At 39.1% G+C, this 18,393-nt stretch overlaps 1 protein-coding gene across 1 annotated transcript in view; it reads right to left on the bottom strand.

Moving 5' to 3' along the window:
• Positions 1 to 1,358: 1,358 nt before the first annotated feature.
• Positions 1,359 to 18,393, bottom strand: part of LOC139310300 (tetratricopeptide repeat protein 39A-like) — a 41,719-nt gene continuing 24,684 nt past the window's right edge. Inside the window, exons 8-18 of the mRNA XM_070934459.1 lie at positions 13,275 to 13,340; positions 12,460 to 12,568; positions 11,588 to 11,655; positions 10,087 to 10,146; positions 8,247 to 8,408; positions 6,732 to 6,823; positions 6,179 to 6,299; positions 4,327 to 4,438; positions 2,860 to 2,974; positions 2,562 to 2,678; positions 1,359 to 1,476 (exon numbers count right to left, since the gene is read on the bottom strand). Of these exons, the coding sequence (XP_070790560.1) occupies positions 1,359 to 1,476; positions 2,562 to 2,678; positions 2,860 to 2,974; positions 4,327 to 4,438; positions 6,179 to 6,299; positions 6,732 to 6,823; positions 8,247 to 8,408; positions 10,087 to 10,146; positions 11,588 to 11,655; positions 12,460 to 12,568; positions 13,275 to 13,340 (1,140 nt within the window). The remainder of the gene's footprint in view (positions 1,477 to 2,561; positions 2,679 to 2,859; positions 2,975 to 4,326; positions 4,439 to 6,178; positions 6,300 to 6,731; positions 6,824 to 8,246; positions 8,409 to 10,086; positions 10,147 to 11,587; positions 11,656 to 12,459; positions 12,569 to 13,274; positions 13,341 to 18,393) is intronic.

Here is an 18,393-nt window from a genome sequence, read left to right as displayed (position 1 = left end):
CTGTAGCAAGAACTGACAATTTAAATACCACTTAACATAATAGACTTTACTCATTCCATGAAAATTGTTCTTAGGAAAAGGAATACTAACAACAAAGGTAAGGGAAGCCAGAAGAGCAAGTAAAAACAATGAAAGATAGTATGTTCAAATGTCCTGACCACACAATAAAAGAAGAGATGCCAAAATGTCCCCTTTTTGCCTTTCCATCATTGTTAATGCTAATTACACCAAATATAATTTTAAAATAAGGACTGCAAACAAGTACAACAAAAACCACATCGGCTTATTGGCTTAACTGTATGTCTAATAAGCAAGTCCTGAGTAATAGTATGGCAAGAAGTGTCCTGGGTGGATGAGACAACCAACAAAGGCATTGAAACTGCTTTTAAAAAAAGAAAAAAAACATATTTCAATATCCCAGTGAATCTGTGGAACCAATCTTAGTTGTTAATACAATAATCAGATTGAAAACTGATAAGATCCATCAACTGTTTTTGACAAATTGATCAGCAAAGAAAATACTGGGCCGAGTATTGATGTGAACAGAATTCTGGAAGTAGTTTTGAAAATGTCTAAGTCCAGTTACTATTCTTCATTCTGCAATATAAACCGCTTCCTGATTTAAGGGATTTTGGTCAGATTGTTTGCACCCATCCCCAATGCTGTAAACATTTTAAATCACTTTCCAACATTTAGAAATGTTCTTAAATAGAGATTGAGCTGATTAAGTTTCGTTTAAAAAAAAAACATTCTCTGTTCTTTTGAAAAAGAGAAAGGCCACTGTAGAGAGTTGAGGTTCTATTATGTTTCCAGCCAAAACTGGAAGTCTTTGCTAAATTAATTGCACTATTAAGCTAACTCCCAATGTGACAGGAAGGACCATCTGATGTGCCTTGCTGATTAAGGAGCACAGACTGAGAAAGAAAGTGGGTGAGGATTTCACATGAAATTTAAAAAAAAAAACATTAGGAGGCTGGAACATCCATGTTATTTCAAAGTTATGATGAGATTGAACAGAACAGAAAATAGGACAAATGTAGCCCTCATTTGGGTTGACTCTAACAGAATATATCATGGAATATTGAAGATTGGCTGCTCCTGTCAGCTTCATTAATTAGCAAGCAGCATTTTCATAGCTACTCCCTGATTTTGGAAGCTGAAATCCAGTAAGGTAAGACCCATCCGTGCTCATCATAAGACATCAAACACTAGGCCAGAAGCCCAGTGGTATAATTACAATACACTCCTTCAAATAGGCCCACCCCAGGAGGTAGACGGCATCCCAAGCCCTCATATTTTGGCAGTTCTTTCTTTGGTCCAAGCATCCCTAACAACACTTTGTGAGGAAACCTGTTGCCTTAGGAAGGACTGGTTCCATCTGCATCATTTTCTTCCTGGTTGGCTTTAAGTTTGGACAATACAGCATGGATCCGGAACAGTGTTCGTGACTCCATTGAATAATTTTTGTAGTTGTTCCTGGTGGGAAAAGCATTCAACAATTGTGATATCCCTTATATCAAACCTGTATGTATTCTGTACACCAAAAACTATTTCAGGAATCCAGGTATTATCTTACAGGATAATATTTGATATTTTGTAGAAGAGTCCTAAGGTAGATGTCCAAAGGACAACTAAGCATCCTACTGGGTCAGATAGGGTGGACACACTCCTAGTTCCTTCCCCAAATGTTGTCCTCTGTTGGGATCTAGGAATTGTGCCTTTTCCCTGGCAGCCCCTGTCCTATGGAACACTTGCCTTTTGAAATTTGGCAGGACTCCATTTTTTTCAGCCTTCTCTAAGGCTTTGAAGACCTGGCTTTTCCCCCAAGGATCAGGAGAAGATTAGATGATGGTACATTAGCATATATGGCTGCCAGGTGTTTGTAATTTCTAATATTTTATGTTTTAATTGGTTGGTTTATAGTTTTTAAAATGATTTTATATGGGGTTTTTTTTCATTTTTGATTGGGGTCTACCAGAGGTGGGTTTCAGCAGGTTCTGACCAGTTCTGGAGAACCAGTAGCGAAAAGTTTGAGTAGTTCGAAGAACCAGTAGTAAAAATTCTGACTGGCCCCGCCCCCATCTATTCTCTGATAGGGAGGGAATGGGATTTTGCAGTATCCTTCTCCTGCTATGCGCAGCAAGCCACGCCCACAGAACCAGTAGTAAAAAATTTTGAAACCCACCACTGGGGTCTACCCAGAGATGGTTGAAAAATGGGCAGCTATGTAAATGTTTAAATAAATAAATGTCTAGATCAGATGAATGTAATCTAATAAAAAGAAATGCAATGAGCAACACTGGGAAATACACACTTGCTTATTAAATTACTAATCAAGTGGTTTGACTCAGAGTAACTAAGCTGAGAACTTGCTAGTTCTTAGTCCTACTTAAATTTACTAAGAACTTGGGGAACAGAGGAAACCGTAACTAGGTAGCTAGCAAGCACCTTTGGGCCCTTCTCTCCATGAGATTATAAAACTGTCTCAAATGCTGTTAAGCTACAAAGTAACTATATCTTCCAGGGAAAAATATTATGAGATATGCTGAGTGTTTACTTACTTGGCTCTCCGGAGCAACTGCACAGCCTCTTCATTTTGGCCTTGTGCCACATACAGCAGACTCAATTCCAATAGTGCATTAGGTACCAAGTAATGATCATACTTGATCTTCTTCTCACTGTAAGCAGATAGAAGGCTGGAAGCTTTCTAAGGTTTGCTGTAGTGCAGCTTTCCCTGATATCAGCCCTCCAGATAGGTTGGAATTAAGTTCCCAGAACAGTCAATAATGCCTCACACTCCCCACCCCCAATTTTCCCCCCAATTTTTCTATTTTTTTATCAAAGAGACCTGCATCGTACCTGCTATGGATAGCACTGAAGCACGCCTCGGCCTCCGTCAAACTGTGCAAATGCTTGAAGACTAGACCTTTGAGAAGTAACACGAGACACTGGTCATCTACCTGGTACTCACTGGCTGAGGAAATTGTGGGAAGAGAAATGTAAAGAGCAGAAGAAAAGTTAACCAGGCTAAGCAGTTACTGCATATTCTACTTTGCAGAAAGGCTAATTGGCAATATTTCTATTCATATTATTCACGTAGCAGGCAGGTTACTCACTGCTTGTACAGGTAAAAACGGAGCCCATACATCTCCCTGCACATCTATAACAGCTTGTTTGTGATGCCAAAGAGCTAAACTACAAAAACAGATTCCCCTTCCAAAATGTACAAGGAGATGTTTATTATTTTTAAAAATCAGATGAATATCCCACTTTTCCTCCAAGACTTTAGATTCATACATAAAACAGAATTATAGAGCTGGATGGGCCCATAAACATTATCTAGTTGATTCTTTTGTACAATGCAGGAAAAATCCAATTTTCCCTACAGCCAGTGATGGAATTCAAGTAATTTAACAACCGGTTCTCTGCCCTAATGATTTCTTCCAACAAACAGTTTGCCAAACTGCTCAGAAAGTTAACAACTGGTTCTCCCAAACTGGCTGAATCCCACCACTGCCTACAGCAGTCCAGTGGAATAGGCTGATCTGAGAGAATGATTAACCAAAAGTCACCCAAGCTAATTCAACCTTATTTTCAGGGACAAAGTATTTGCTAAACTACTCTTACCAAAAGCACCATAATTTAGTGTCAGGGTAAATAAGAATGCCCAGCAAAGAGGATGGGGTTCTAGATGGCAGGGATTCACAAAAAGTATTCCCAAAGCCTGTGGGCAGTTTCTACCAAAAAACTGGAAAAAAAAAGTTGAGGGAGGGGAGAGTTGCTATGAAAAATAGCTCCCTGACTTTAACATAGACTTTTGTCCCTGCTGCTTGATTTAATATATCTAATTCTCCATTTCTCCCAAAATATCCCCAAGACTTTAATATGCATGATTTCCTTTTTGAGTTGATAGACTTATTTAAAATGTTAAAATCATGTTTGACACTCATGCGAAATGGATGCTGGGGAGGGAAATTTGCCTATTCATTAAAAAAAAGTCACAAAGAGGGACAAAACCACTTAAAACACTTATTGATCAGAATATAACCCATCACTTATTCCAGGTGTTTCTTATAGAATGATTCTTTTCCTAAACATGGGTTTCAGTTGTTAACCATTTCTTATTTTCTGAGAAAGCATGGCTGTAAACCAGAGTCATTTTTGGAAATAAAGATTATGCCAATGGTTTTGCAGCCTGCTGATTCCTGTATTTAAATTGAAAGATGAGGTGGGTCAAGGAGCCTGATGATGTCTCTGTTGCTAAGCTGGGGAACTTCTGCCTGTTGACACCAACTTTGCTCTACGTGTAGGAAGCCAGCGTGCTACCTGGTGCTTCTTGTAGCTGCTTCTCAGCCTGTATCAGAGTGTCTAAAGTTCCTTCCAACAACTCTTGCTGCTTGCCCAGCACTGTAAATCCATTCCACATGTACATCATTTCCTGAAAAAAAGATAAAACCAACACAGAAAGTGAAGAAGAAGTGAAAAGAAAGGAGTAGGTCAAAAGGACTATGGATAGCAGTGTTCCAATATTTGAGGAGCTGCCACAAAGAAGAGGGGGTTCATCCTATTTTCCAAAGCAGCAGAAGGCAAGACAAGAAACAATGGTTGGAAATTAATCAAGGAGAGAAGCAATGTAGAACTAAGGAGAAATTTCCTAACAGAACAATGTAGAACTAACCAGTGGAACATCTTGCCTTCAGAGATTGTGGATGCTCCATCACTGGAGACTTTTAAGAAGAGCCTGGATAGCCACTTGTCTGGAGTGGTATGGGGTCTCCTGCTTGAACAGGGGGTTCAACTAGAAGACCTCAAAGATCCCTTCTAGCTCTATTATTCAGTTACTTAGAATTGTGGCAGCAGCTATAAATAGAGGGGGCATATTTTGTCATTCTGCATCAGGGAAGAACCAGTTTGGCATAGTAGTGAAGGCACCAGGCTAGAAACCAGGAGACTATGGGTTCTAGTTCTATCTTTAGATATGAAACCAACTTAGTGACCTTGGGCCAGTCATTCTATTTCAGCCTTAGGAAGGAGGCAATAGAAATATTGCCAAGAAAATTGCAGGGACTTGACCAGATAGTCACAGGAGTCAACATTGATTTGAAGGCATACTAGGGAACCAAAAATTTCATTCCTGAGCTCCCCAACATGTGAGCCAAGCTATACTGTATACTTACACATTGCTTGCAGATTGTTTAAGATTATTAATTTTATTTTGAAGGAATCAGTTGGTGGAGGATCCACAAGCGAGGCCTCACAACAGTCCCCTACTAATTTCCATTTTAACTACTAACTGCCTTCAAAAGATGGTGACTGCATTCCCCTGCACATTCACAGCCAGTTATGGATACTTTTAGCAGGAAACAAACCTAGTTCCTTCTTTTAAATGTGTTATTAGTTTTAAGGTGACCTGGATCTCTTTATCTTCTGAGCCAAAAATCCAGGTTCCATGATAGTCAAGGCACTAGTGTTAAAGTAGAGCTTTTTTTCCCTTACTGATTCTGAAGATCTTTTAGGATGCAGTTATACAATCTAGATATGGGTTTGAAATTAAGCTCTGTGCATACAAAAGGCAGAGAACTCAATCTAGTGTGGCAAATGTGCTTTATTCCTATAATTTTCTACTTCTTTAAAAAAAAACATTATAATTTTACTGAGATTAGTTCTTCACCTATAGATAAAATGCTATCTGGGAAAGAGTAATAAGTTGGTTTCTGTTCTGTAAAAATCCTGCCATTTGGAGCATGAATATCCATTGTTGGCAGGCATTTCTCTGACAACTCTCAATTAAGTAGAATCACAATAGATCTTAGCATCTTGTTTCTTGTTATATTATAGTTTTGCAAGGCAAAAAGATGAAAAAAAACCCATTACTTTTGTATATATGCATCTGGTACATGAAATAAGTGCGCGCGCACACACACATGGTACGTACACAAACACATATATATGAATGGGAGAATGTGCCCAAGAGTATGTTTCTCAGTTGTGTATATATACAGTATGCAAACAGGCTTGCCAGATAATTTAGGAAGAACATCCATTCCAGATTTCACTTTTGACCTGCAGTTCATGGATCAAATATAAAGACTGTCAGCTTAGCATAACTGTGAAGAAACCTTCTCCTGCTTTGAGACTCTGTGCTGCGAAATAGTAGAGATCAACTTTCTATCCTTACCAGGGCTGGCACAGGTAAGGGAACAGGGTCACGCGATTTGTAGCGCCTTGCTTTGCGAATGGCAAATTTCTCTGTGGGTGGTGATTTCCCAGCAATTCTCTGTTTGAAAGAGGAAACCTGCCTGTAGGGTAAAAGTATGGAAATTACTGAAGTTTCACAAAGGCAGGTATGTGGAAATTAAAAATCCTAAGAAAGTTTAGAAAGAGTTTAATCCAGTTCTGTCACATCAGACTTTAAATCACAGTTTTCAGTCCTTTACAATTAGTCCTTTAAGTAAGACATCGATTGTGCTTCTGCCTTTTGATAACATTCATTCACAAGGAATTCATTCATTCACTATGCAAAAATGTCGGTGGCAAATCCATTATAAATCTGCAGATTCCTAACCTTGAGAATTTGTAGTCAGTTTTACCATTGGAACAAGGGAAAATTCTTTAAATCTGCCTGGGGAATTTTGGGAGTTGAAGTCCACACATCTTAAAGTTCCTGAAGCTGAGAAACAATGTTTTAGAACATTCATCTTAAATTGCTCCCAACTTTTAAAATCTCTTACCTAAAAAGTTCAACCTCTGCTTCACCAAAGGGCCGTGGCTCATTAGCAGGCAGCATGCTAAGGAAGGCAGCTTTCATGTATACATACATTGCCTGCAACAAAGTAGAACATTACAGGATTCTGACAGGGGCCAACTTATTTATTTACTCATTTAAAACATTTATGTAGCTGCCCATCTTATGCCAAACTCTGGGCAGCTCCCAAGAATTAAAACAACATAAAAACCTGTGCCCATCTTATCTGGCATTCTTCTTTCCCAGCAGCCAGCATTGTCATCTCTACAAGATAGACCAGGCTAAGAAACCAATGCCAAGAAGATGGACTATTTTTATTGTAATAGTCATAGTAATGGAATGTTGCAAGTCTGAATGCAGTTCCCCCTTCCTCTCTTTATCTTCATGTGAACTAGGAAGAACGTGTCTGAGACGTTTACTGAAATTAGTTTCTTGGCCTGGGCTCAAACCCTGTTTATCTGACTGTTGTCTGAGTGGCAGCTCTTCCTCCTGTCCTTCAAAGCCATTGCCTATGTCCTCTATAAGCATGGAAAGAGGCACAATCATCCTCTTCCATTACAGCTCCCCAGGCAGCTATTAGTTGTTAAAATATGATGACTGATATACAAGGTAGTAAACAAGGAATAATCACAGATAATACAGAATTTTATGAATTGTTCAGCCCCATTTTAAAACTATTTAAATTAATGGTCATTGGCCTTGCCACATCTCATGGAAGCACCTGGCATAATTTAACAATATGTTGTATAATGAAATACTAGCTTTTTTCAACCCTGAGTCTCTTTTCACTTCAATGAGTAATCCAAATTTCTGATATTGTAGGATAGGGGAAATCTGCCATATTTTCTGTCTCAAGGCAATTTAATAATTTTCTTCATGCTTACTTTTACCCACTTCCACTTCAAAGTAAAAAATCCTAAATATTCCCCTTGCTAGAGAGTTAATCTAATCCTCTAAATATTATGGTTGCTCTTTAAAAAAAATTTTTTTACAATATTCTCTTTAAGGTATGGTAACCATACATAATGTTCAAAGTATAATCTTACCATCTGTCATAATGCTGTGGTTACATTGACAGTTTTATATTTAATTCCCTTCCAATGAATCAAGCATAGAATTTGTGCATTCTCTCTTTTTATAACAGTTGTTTTGAGCCATGCACTATGACCCCACAGCCCCATTCATGATCACATGTTGCTACCTCTTAATAGATAAAGGGAGTATGAGACCTCAGCACCAAGGTTATGGTACATCACTTCTGAAAGTGTGAACACACAGTTGACTTTGATGCCAGGCTTCAAAACCGGAAGAATTGGTGCTGAGTGACTAAAGGTGGAATCAACAGGAAAGGGCCAACAAACTGCCAAGGTTTCAATAGCTTTGATGTACTTTGCCTTTTTTTTTAGGAAGAGATTTTCAGTTTCCATAATTTGGTATAATGTTTGAATATTTTGCTCAAATACACCTGGATTGCTCTTTAATTGCTGTACACCTTTCTAACCTTAGACCAGCGGTTCTCCTTGCTCAGCAAATCTGCGTAGAAGTACGCCATCTTCCACATTCCTTTGTAGGCAAAGCACCACATCAGTTCCCAGTAGCACATGTGATGAAACTGCTTCCAAGCTTGCTGTGCTGAGCAGCCCTCTTCAAATTTCTTGATGGCCTGGCCAGGGAGGGAAAAGTCCAAAAGGAAAAGTATGAAATGTTAGAAAAGTTAACATTTTTACTGGCAAGGAGGAAACAGGGTTCATATCAGTGGTGGGTTGCTACTGGTTCTCCCCAGTTCTTGCAAACTGGTAGTGGAAATTTTGAGTACTTTGGAGAACCGGTAAATACCTTTGCCTGGCCCCACCCCCAATCTATTTGCTGCCTCCCAGTCCCAATTCATCGGCTAGAAGGAAAAAAATCAGGGCTCACTTGACAAAGAAGAGGAAAAAAAAACAAGACACCTTAGCTTTAAATTGAGAAGCCAAAAAGCCTCCCAACTGATTGGCTAGAACCGATCCGCTCCTTGTAAACCGCTCGGTGGTGGTAGATTGGCAATTGAGGCCAAGCTGCCTGAAAGTGGTTTCCGATGCTTTCGGTGGTGGCAAAGCGGCAAAAGCGCCGCGGCGCTTCAAAGGGCCACCCTACAGCTGATCAGCGGTAAAAGGCAGTGTGGTAGTAGACCAGTGCACTCCCAAAACAAATGTGTAGACCGGTGTGCTCCAAAAACAAATAGGTAGACTGGAACGCTCCAAAAACAAATGGGTAGACTGGTACGACTCTGCAAGCAGTAAAAGCCTGGTAGACCAGTACCTCTGCTAAATCCTAAATAATTGTTTGTCACATGACCATCAAACCACGCCCACAAAGTAAGCCACACCCACAGAACCGGTAGTAAAAAAATTTAGAACCCACCCCTGGTTCATACAATACTGGAGGTAAGTTTCTTCTTAAATTCAACTTCCTAAAAAAAACAACATAGCTTCCTTTTTAAAAATAAGCAATCACAAAGCAATGAGGCCTAGATGTTTGTTAAAATAGATTTGAAATTTGGGATATTATGATAATTCAGAAATACAGCGATACCCAGTGATTGTCTATGTGTCATTACTCTGAATTTAGAGTTGAAATAATTAGATGAAAATTTCTCTTTGATGAATAGTAATTGAGATGTGTGGGACACAAAATTAAATCCTGTATTCTGAACTATGTATGCTGCAACCTTCTTCATCTTCCATCCCAGCAAGTGGTGGGTCTGAGAACAGGATGTGCTAAGATGACGATTGTTATCATGAAAGGCAGAAGCTTAAAATTTTCAACATAGTAATATATCAGACCTAAAAATAATTTGTAGGATGATTCAGGCATACTGTCAGAACTGCCATCTTCATCTTAGCGTTTTGCTTGCATCTGCCATGAATTGTTAGGCGATGGGGGAAAGAGGAAATAGGCAACTGGCATGACAGAAACCAGAGATGTGAGAACCAGCCCTTTCCAGTCTTCAAGGCCACGGAGCCTTGAAGAAAGGAATGCAATTTGCAACAAGTGGTACCAAACATCTGAGCGGTTCCCAAAACACCTATGCGGCATGCCGCTAGATGAAGCAAAGCGGCCAAAGGAGGAGGGCTGGGGAGAAGGGGAAAGTAACTTTTTGTTACTTTAGTTTAGAACTTTAGTTCTAGCCTGCTTCTATTGCAACTATGAATCCTTAGTAAAAGAACCTATCACTTCAACCAAATGGAGTTGAGGGTCTTTCTTTTCTAGGGACTTAGTTGGGCATGCCTGACACATACCCTCCACGATGGTAGAATACATATTAGTTAAATTCCTGTTCTGATCCTACTAAAGCACCTCACCTCATTGATGTTCCCTTTGATTTCCTCTATCCTCCCAGCAAAGAACAAGAAAATGGCACTCTGTAAAATTAAAGAAAAGGATACTCAGGTATGGGGAAACAGCTATAAGCAATATGACAAACCCTATGTTTGTGGATTGATCCACTGTATCCCTCCACATTATCCATTCAAAGCCATCTTTACTGGGATAAGAAATCCCAGAAGGTGATAGCAAAAAAACTAGCCTGAGTCCCAGAGTCCTCATGGTGCATATATCTCATAGTGGGGAAAGATCATCTCAAATATTTCTATACCACTTTAGATAGATTAGTTCCACTTTTATCTGCCCCCCCATCCTTTAGAACCTTCTGAAGCTTTTAGTGCATGGGTGACAAACTTTATTATTTATTATTTATTTATTAGTTCAATGTATATGCCGCCCTTCTCCGAAGACTCAGGGCGGCTTACAATGCACTTATAGCAATATCCTTCATTCTTTTGTATATACCTGCTTATTAGGGCTTTTGGCCCCCCATAAGCGGTGTTTCTACAAAGTCAGTTTATTGCCCCCACAATCTGGGTCCTCAATTTACCTACCTTGGAAGGATGGAAGGCTGAGTCAACCTTGAGCCTGGTGAGATTTGAACTCGCACTAATTGCAGGCAGCTGGCAGCTAAGTGCTACATAACAGCACTTAGTCTGCTGTACCACCAAGGCTCCTAAAACTTGCGGCGTCACGTTGCTATCACGTGATGTTTCGTGATGTTTTTTCCTTTGCGGAGCTGGGGTGGGTGTGACCTACACATAACACATCTGGCCCATGGACCGCCAGTTTGACACCTGTTTTTTAGTGCATCAATCAGTGTTTAACCACATTACCTGCCATATCAAATTAACAGATTTTGCCTTAAAAGGAATGCCTAGCAAATCTTTTAAGCATTGCTACACAGAAGGTAAGAGTTTGAGTTTAAATGTACCACATTTTTTTTACTGAAGCTCTAAATGTAAAAAGGCTGCTTGGATCTTCAAAAAACTCTCTTACTGTACGTTAAAAAAATGACATCATTTTTTTAAAAAAACCAAGAGTGAAGGAACTGAAATATTCAGAGCCTTTCAGAAATCTAAGGAAGCCTAAGATACTTTCAGCTTTTGACGCCCTTTACTGTAAAAAAAATTTAAAAACTGGAAGCAAAGTAAAGCACCAAAAGAGAGAAATGTTATTTGATTATCTTTAGCAAAAGAAAATAAATATGAATCTAAATCTGAGTTTCCTTTTGGGCTCAAGGCTCAGGTTAAAAGTCCCAAACTCCTCTCCACTGCAGGGTAGCCACCCCATTGGCCTCCTAGATGCAAAATGTAAAACATCATGCCTTCTCCCACATCTAGCTCTGTTGCAACTCAAACATTTCCTTACAACCCTAAGTAGGAAAAGAAAAATCTAACTGATCCTTCGGTTAGACACAAACACAGGCAGAAATTGAGTGACCTGAAGGACAGGGCAGTCATTTGGATACCATTTTACCTGTGGATAGCGGGAGAGGTATGGCTTCAGTAGGGCCTCAGCCTCTGTGAAATCATCTTCACCAATCCCTGGGGACAACACAGAGTGATAAAGGTGCATAGCATGAATAAGGATAAGACAGTCATAAGTTCATGATCCCCAGACAGACCTTGAAATATCTGATTAAAGACTGAAGATATTCTTAAGTAAACCATACTTTATGGTTATCCCTGAGAATATTGCTTTCTTGGGTTGCTTGAGTTTCCAGCTGGGTCAGGCAGCCAATCCTGACGATTTCTACTACAAGTCCCTAAAATTGTAGCATTTTAGTCCCATTTCCTAGCTTTCTCTCAACCTCTTAAGTAATCAGCCAGAGAAACAACACAGATTGTCACTGTTTGCACTGAAACCTTCTTGACATTAAACTGCAGAAGGTAGCCCTCTTTTTTGAACTGATTAATAAACATTTATAAAAACACATTTCATGAGCTTGCTGAATTCCAATTATCTCACTAAGTCTTAATGTGAATCATACCGGATAGGGAAATATAATTATATTACTGTATTTGCAAGAACAAAAGCCTACTTGCTTTCTTGCAGAAATCCATCCCACTATGACTGAATACTGAGCAGACTTATACCTATTAGGTTAGACCAGATTTCTTCTTCTTTTTAGTTCAGCCATAGCTATGCTGATGCCTCCCATTAGAATTTATTTTAGTTAATTGCATCAAAAAATGTACCGTATATATCCCCATTAATTGACCTTATTCAAAATAAGAAAGCCACCCCCCCTCCCAAAGCAGCGATCCGTTGGGGGAAAGAGACCCAGTTCCTTGATCATGCTGCTGCCACATCCCCAATGCTTCTCTCCAGTGGAGGGATTCACTTACCTAAGATGAAGGTAAGGAAAGTATAGTAGCAGAGAAGCAACATTGTACAAAGTAGAGCCCGCAGGTTGGCTGTCGTGGCTCCCTGATGTAGTTTTTGCAAACCAAAATCCTGAATGGAAATTAGAAATAATATTCAGAAAACTGAGAGAACCCGTGGAAAGAAAGAGAAGTAATGTTGTACCCATTTGCAGATAAATTCAGCAAAGGTGACAAAAAAACAATTTCCCCAGATACAGAAAAGTATTCTGGATAGTGCACTGGTTTTGGTGACCTTTATGGGATTTCAAATTGACCATATGGAGGAACCTGGCAATTAGTGCCCTCACCCACTAATGCATTTCTGAGTTTATACATAATACTAAGTTATAAAGTACTCTGGCTTTGTTTTGTATTAGCATGGAATTCATACTCATCCAATTTAATTATATTACAAATTACATCTCACTATTGGTTCAATAAACCATGAGTTTAAAATTTCCAAGCTAAGGGTTACATATTACCATAACTATTGCTTCATTACTATCTCTAAAAATATTGCAATTATTTGGATTGTTTCAGCCCAGTTAGGTTAACCGCTTTTAATCTGTTGCTCTCTAGCATTCTATTGATCATGGTAGTGGGAGGACAGGAAATTCTTGTCTAATGCATTGAGAAGACACCGTACTAAGGAAACCCAGAGAAATATGTTTTTGAGGGTTTAAATTACTGTACCCTCAAAATTAAATTAGTGTCCTCTCACAAAGCAGTTATATGTCACCAGATACCTTCTGCAAACCCAAATAATGCATTCATAGCCTTCAAACTGGCACTTGTACCTTGTCCCCTGAAAACCCAGCAAATTCCAGAAGTCTCAAAATCCGGGGTGGAAAGAGGGAGAGAGTCTGTGGAAAACACATAACATAAAAGATAACAAAGACACCTGTAAGGAGTACATCCTCTTCCCAAATCTTCAATGTGTCCTTCAAAGTGAAAGACCTTTTTCAATATAATCAACTCGGAACCATTTGTTGACATTGTCCACTACAAAGCCCTCCACATCCTCTTCCCCACAGTTTTCTTCCATTGGCATCATCTTTTTCCAGGAAGGGATTCTGGCTTGCTTCTCTCTTAATAGTAAGCACCCATGCTGTATTACTTCAGGCGCTGTACTACTCAGAGCCTATACAAATAAATGTTCCTCCACAGCAACATTTGATTCTATTAAAAAAAAAGCTCTGTCTAAAGAAAAGTAGAATCATAGCAAAGGTTTCAAACCTATATTTATCCTTCTCATAATACTTTTTCTTCTAATGGAGTGACATTTCAACATATGTCTCCAAGTGAATTACTTCACTAGGAACAGCCTGAATTATGGGAAAGTCTGAGCTGCTGATCACATTTTGTCCACTGGACTCAAATCATTCTATAACAGAAAAAGATTACATCTGGAAATGTACTAGCTGATCCCAAATAAACACAAGAAGAATGTGCTAGAAGTAAAATTGGGATTAGAGACATTTTAATTTATTCTGAACCCAGAACAAATCATTGCATTCCAGACGTTTTACTATGCTTCAAATCCAAATATATGTTTGGTTCAGGCACAGACTACCTGGAAATAGCTGTTCAGTGCATGCAATAGTTTATGCACAGTGTTTTACGCATGCATAATTGGGATGTATACAGTAGTCAGAGCAATGATGCCGTAGATGAAGTTAGATCCTTGGCTTAATGGTACTCCTTCAACTGTAGACTACATGGGTACATCCATAGTGCTTCATTTTTACAGCTCTTAAATTCCTGATGTATTAAAGCAAAAAAGGCAAAATAAAAATTCCAAGTTCTGACACGGAAGAAAAGTGCTGGAATGTGACCAATTCCACATTTTAAATTCATTTAGTCATAGCATTATATTGGCCTCAGAAATATGATAGAGCTTGCTTTTGCTACCAAATACATTTACTTGGAAATAAACACCATTTTATTGTAGTGATCAAGTAGAAGTTATAAAATGAACATTTCTAACCACACATACCTCTCCTTGATTGAATAACAATAATACTTGATCAAGTGTTGTACAAAATCACATTGCATTAAACTGTATGCAAAGTGCAAATCAAATTGGCCCAAATTTGCTTCTATGTTGCTGTCTATAAAAATAGTGTAAGATGGGAAGATGGGCAGAACAAGAAATGAAGCCAGAAGAGTCCTCCCTGGGCTTCACAGGGCTTCACAGAAGAGAACACCCTGTGTTCCCTGGGCAAAGGAAAGAAATCTCATGAAGACCCCTGCTTGAGCTATGCCCATGTCCACACGGAATATAACACAGCCCCTAAAGCTGACTTCTTGGCGCCTTTGGGGAGAAAAGTTGCTGGGCAAGGCTTAGCTTTCTTCTTAACAATTAAGACAGTGATGGGTTGCTAGCAATTCACCCTGGATCGGGCGAACCGGTAGCGGCAGCGGGAGGCTTCGGCCACCCGCCTGGATGCTTCTGCACATGCGCAGAAGCATTGCGTGTGAGCTCGCACGCGCCCACGAGCGAACCGGTAGCGACGGGTTTTGAAACCCGCCCCTGAATTAAGAGTAACAATCTTGTGGAAGGCTACATTTAATCTTTCATGAATATATTTCTCTGACAGATGAAGCAAAAGAAGAAAAGTACAGCAGTAATAATTGTGAGATGTAAATGCCTTATTCCCTAATGTGTAAATAATGTATATATGGGACATCGGGGGTTAACTTATTCTTTGGTTCCTAATGTATTCATAATTCACCACTCCCATTCTTGGCTCCACCCCTTGTATATATAAGGAGCCACCTTCACCATTTTCCTTGCTTCTATCTGTGAATATTCAGTGAATATAGAATGCCTGTTATAATTAAAGAGAAATATATTTAAACCTCTAACTCTTATTATCATTATTGAGTCTGATCCTGAAAATATTGCAACAAGCTGGTAGCAGAGGATGGTTGATTGACTCAATAAATACTTAAAGATGTCTAAGAAAGATAGGCCCAACACCAGGGCCTACAGCAAAGAAATAGAAACTGAACAAGAAATAATCAACGAATCCACAAACGCGATTTCGAGAGAATCCGAAGAATACACCACTGAAGAAGAAGAACTAATAAATGAAAATAATGACCAGGAGGAAATCGAAATAGAAAATAACGAACTCAGGTCAGAGATATTAAAACTATTAAAAAGCCAGAAGAATGATGAAAGTCTCATCGCGAATCTCCAAGAAATGCTGAAAAACAGCGGAGCAGCGAGAGAGAAAAACATTGCTAAAGAGAAACCCAAAGACCAAAAAACTGTGAGTGATATGACTACAGAGAAAGTCGTTATGAAAAAGAAAAGATGTGATCCCGCGCGAAATTTTGAATGGCAGCCATCTTGGTTCCAACAAGCCTCCAAAGTGAGCGAAGCAGAGCCAATCAAAATGCTCAGTTCAAAATTTCTGGCGCGAAAAACGTTATCAGACAACGAAAGCGAAAAGGAAGATTCAAACTCTTCAGAAGAACCAGAATCAGAAAGCGAAGACGACTTAACGAAATCCCAAGTAAAGTCAGCAATGAAGACGCTTTTTGCTGCATTTGGGCCAAAATTAAAAATTTCCAAAGCGACAACGAAGAAGCTAGAGAACAAGCCGATACCTCAAGACCTGCACGCTCCCATCCTGACTTCGAGAGCGACGACGCCCGAGCCCAGAGAGCCATGTCGATTTCGCCCTACACCGCAGACCGGATCAAGTACCAACGCACACAAAAGAAAGAAAAGAGCAGTCGCCGCCATCAAAACTCCTAAAACCGAGCCAGAAACCGACTCGTCTGAAGAGGAGCGGAGCGAGCGAGCTGCAATGGAGAGAACCTTCCACGACGACGCCAAAGAAGAAATGAGCAACGCGCATGTGCGAAACTACGTAGACGGTCCGGAAAGACTTGAACTGGCCAGAGAACCGCGCAGACTCGTTGCGAGCATCCCCATGCCGTTTTGCAATTTCCTGCACTTGCGAGACCACGGACTACCTCAGGTTGTAAGTAATGAACAAAATAATGTGGGAAACTTACCCAGTGACTTCCCAAAACTTAGAGTTGATGGCATTAATTTGCAAGAATGGTATCAACAGCTCCAGGTTGTCTTTATGAAAGAAAATTTGCTATTCTTTATCACTAGTCCTCCAAGAAGACCTTGGACTTTAAAAATAGATTGTTTACATCATAGAGCATTTTTCTTAATAATATCTAGCATGTCTCCTACAATGTATCATAGCATCAAACCAAACCTAACTGTTTCAGAAATAATTCAATGCATGTTTAATCTGTTTCACAGCGATAGTGTAGCTACCACTACAAGAATGTCTAAGGATTTCTTTTCTTCCAGAGTAAAACCAGGGGTTTCCATAAGTGAGCATTTGATATCTCTAAACAAAATAAGAGCTGAGCTGCATTTGAGGGGGGAAGTGATTTCAGATCAAACAATGAAAAGTGTTATTATCAATTCACTTGATTCATCATGGGATAGTTTTATGTCACACTTAGACACCATCAATCTAGGATATTTATCCATAGAAAGTCTATCTAACAAATTGATAGCAGAAGACAATTCAAGAAAAAATCGTTCCAGCAATCACACAGAACACAAATCTTTTAGGAAGGTAGCTTTCCAGGAAAAATACAATGAAGCTTTTAAATGCCATAATTGTGGGTCCAGGGAACACAATAGAAGAGACTGTCCCAAAATCTCAAAGGAGAGACATAGGTCAGAGTATAGGAGCAAATACAATTATAGACAGTCTTCCACAGATAGACATAAATATAGAAGCCCACCAAATTACAGAGATAGTAGAGGGGGTAGAGAAAATTCAAAAGAGAGAAAATCTGGTTCACTGAATGGACTAAATAAACAAGACAGCACTAAAACACAACAAAATGAGAACAATAATTGGCTTATTGATTCTGGGGCAACCAACCACACCACTAATAACAAAAATATATTGTCTTCATTTACAGAAGATAAATTTGTAATAAAGGTAGCTAATCAAGAAAAGGTTCAAGTATTAGGCAGAGGAAATGTGACCTTGCCTGGCCTAGGAAAAATAGAGGGGGTATTGTTAATTCCAGAAATACCTCATAACATACTAAGTGCCATAAAACTAAGCAGAGATTCTGACATCAATATAGTTTTCTCAAAGGGGAAAGCAACTTTAGAGAAGGACAAAACAAATGTAGGCACTGTGATGATTAAAGGAGGCCTACCCTATCTAATAACAAAAGAAAGATGGTTACATAACATTGATTCAAATATGGAAGATTGTATTGAGGCAGATGATGAAAATGTTAGTAACAGTGACAATGATGAATGTAAAATATCTCATGATCACGCAAATACACACAATGAGAAGAAACCAAGAATAGGTAAACCAATTCATGATGAGTGTGCTCACATCTTGCATAGGAAGTTAGGACATGCAAGTTTTCCTGTAGTACAAAAAATGACTGAACACGCAGAAGGTGTCAAAATAAAAAATTGTGAAAATTATTTGGAATGCTCAGTATGTAAATCCACTAAACTAAAAACTAGTCCCAGACCAAAAAAATCCAACAGATCAACTAACAAAATTTTTGACTTAGTACATATGGACCTAGTTGGTCCATTAACTCCATCAATCACTTATAGAAAACGTTACTTCCTAACAATAGTAGACGATTACAGTCGCTATGGTTTTGTTTACACATTAAAACACAAGGATGAAACCTTTCAGAAATTTAAGGAATTCTACAAACGCATAGAAACACAACATAATATCAGAATAAAACAAATTATGACAGATAGGGGATGTGAATTCATGTCTAAAGAATTCTCCCAATGGTTAAAGGATAGAGGAATGCTACATTTCACGTCTAGTCCATTTTCTGCGTTCCAAAACGGGATTGCAGAGAGAAAGAATTCCA

This window comes from Pituophis catenifer, unplaced genomic scaffold (assembly GCF_029215685.1).
Source record: "Pituophis catenifer annectens isolate HBS135680 unplaced genomic scaffold, rPitCat1.0.hap2 SCAF_2, whole genome shotgun sequence".
NCBI classification, from domain to species: domain Eukaryota; kingdom Metazoa; phylum Chordata; class Lepidosauria; order Squamata; family Colubridae; genus Pituophis; species Pituophis catenifer.
This window is presented reverse-complemented; position numbering and strand designations above follow the sequence as displayed.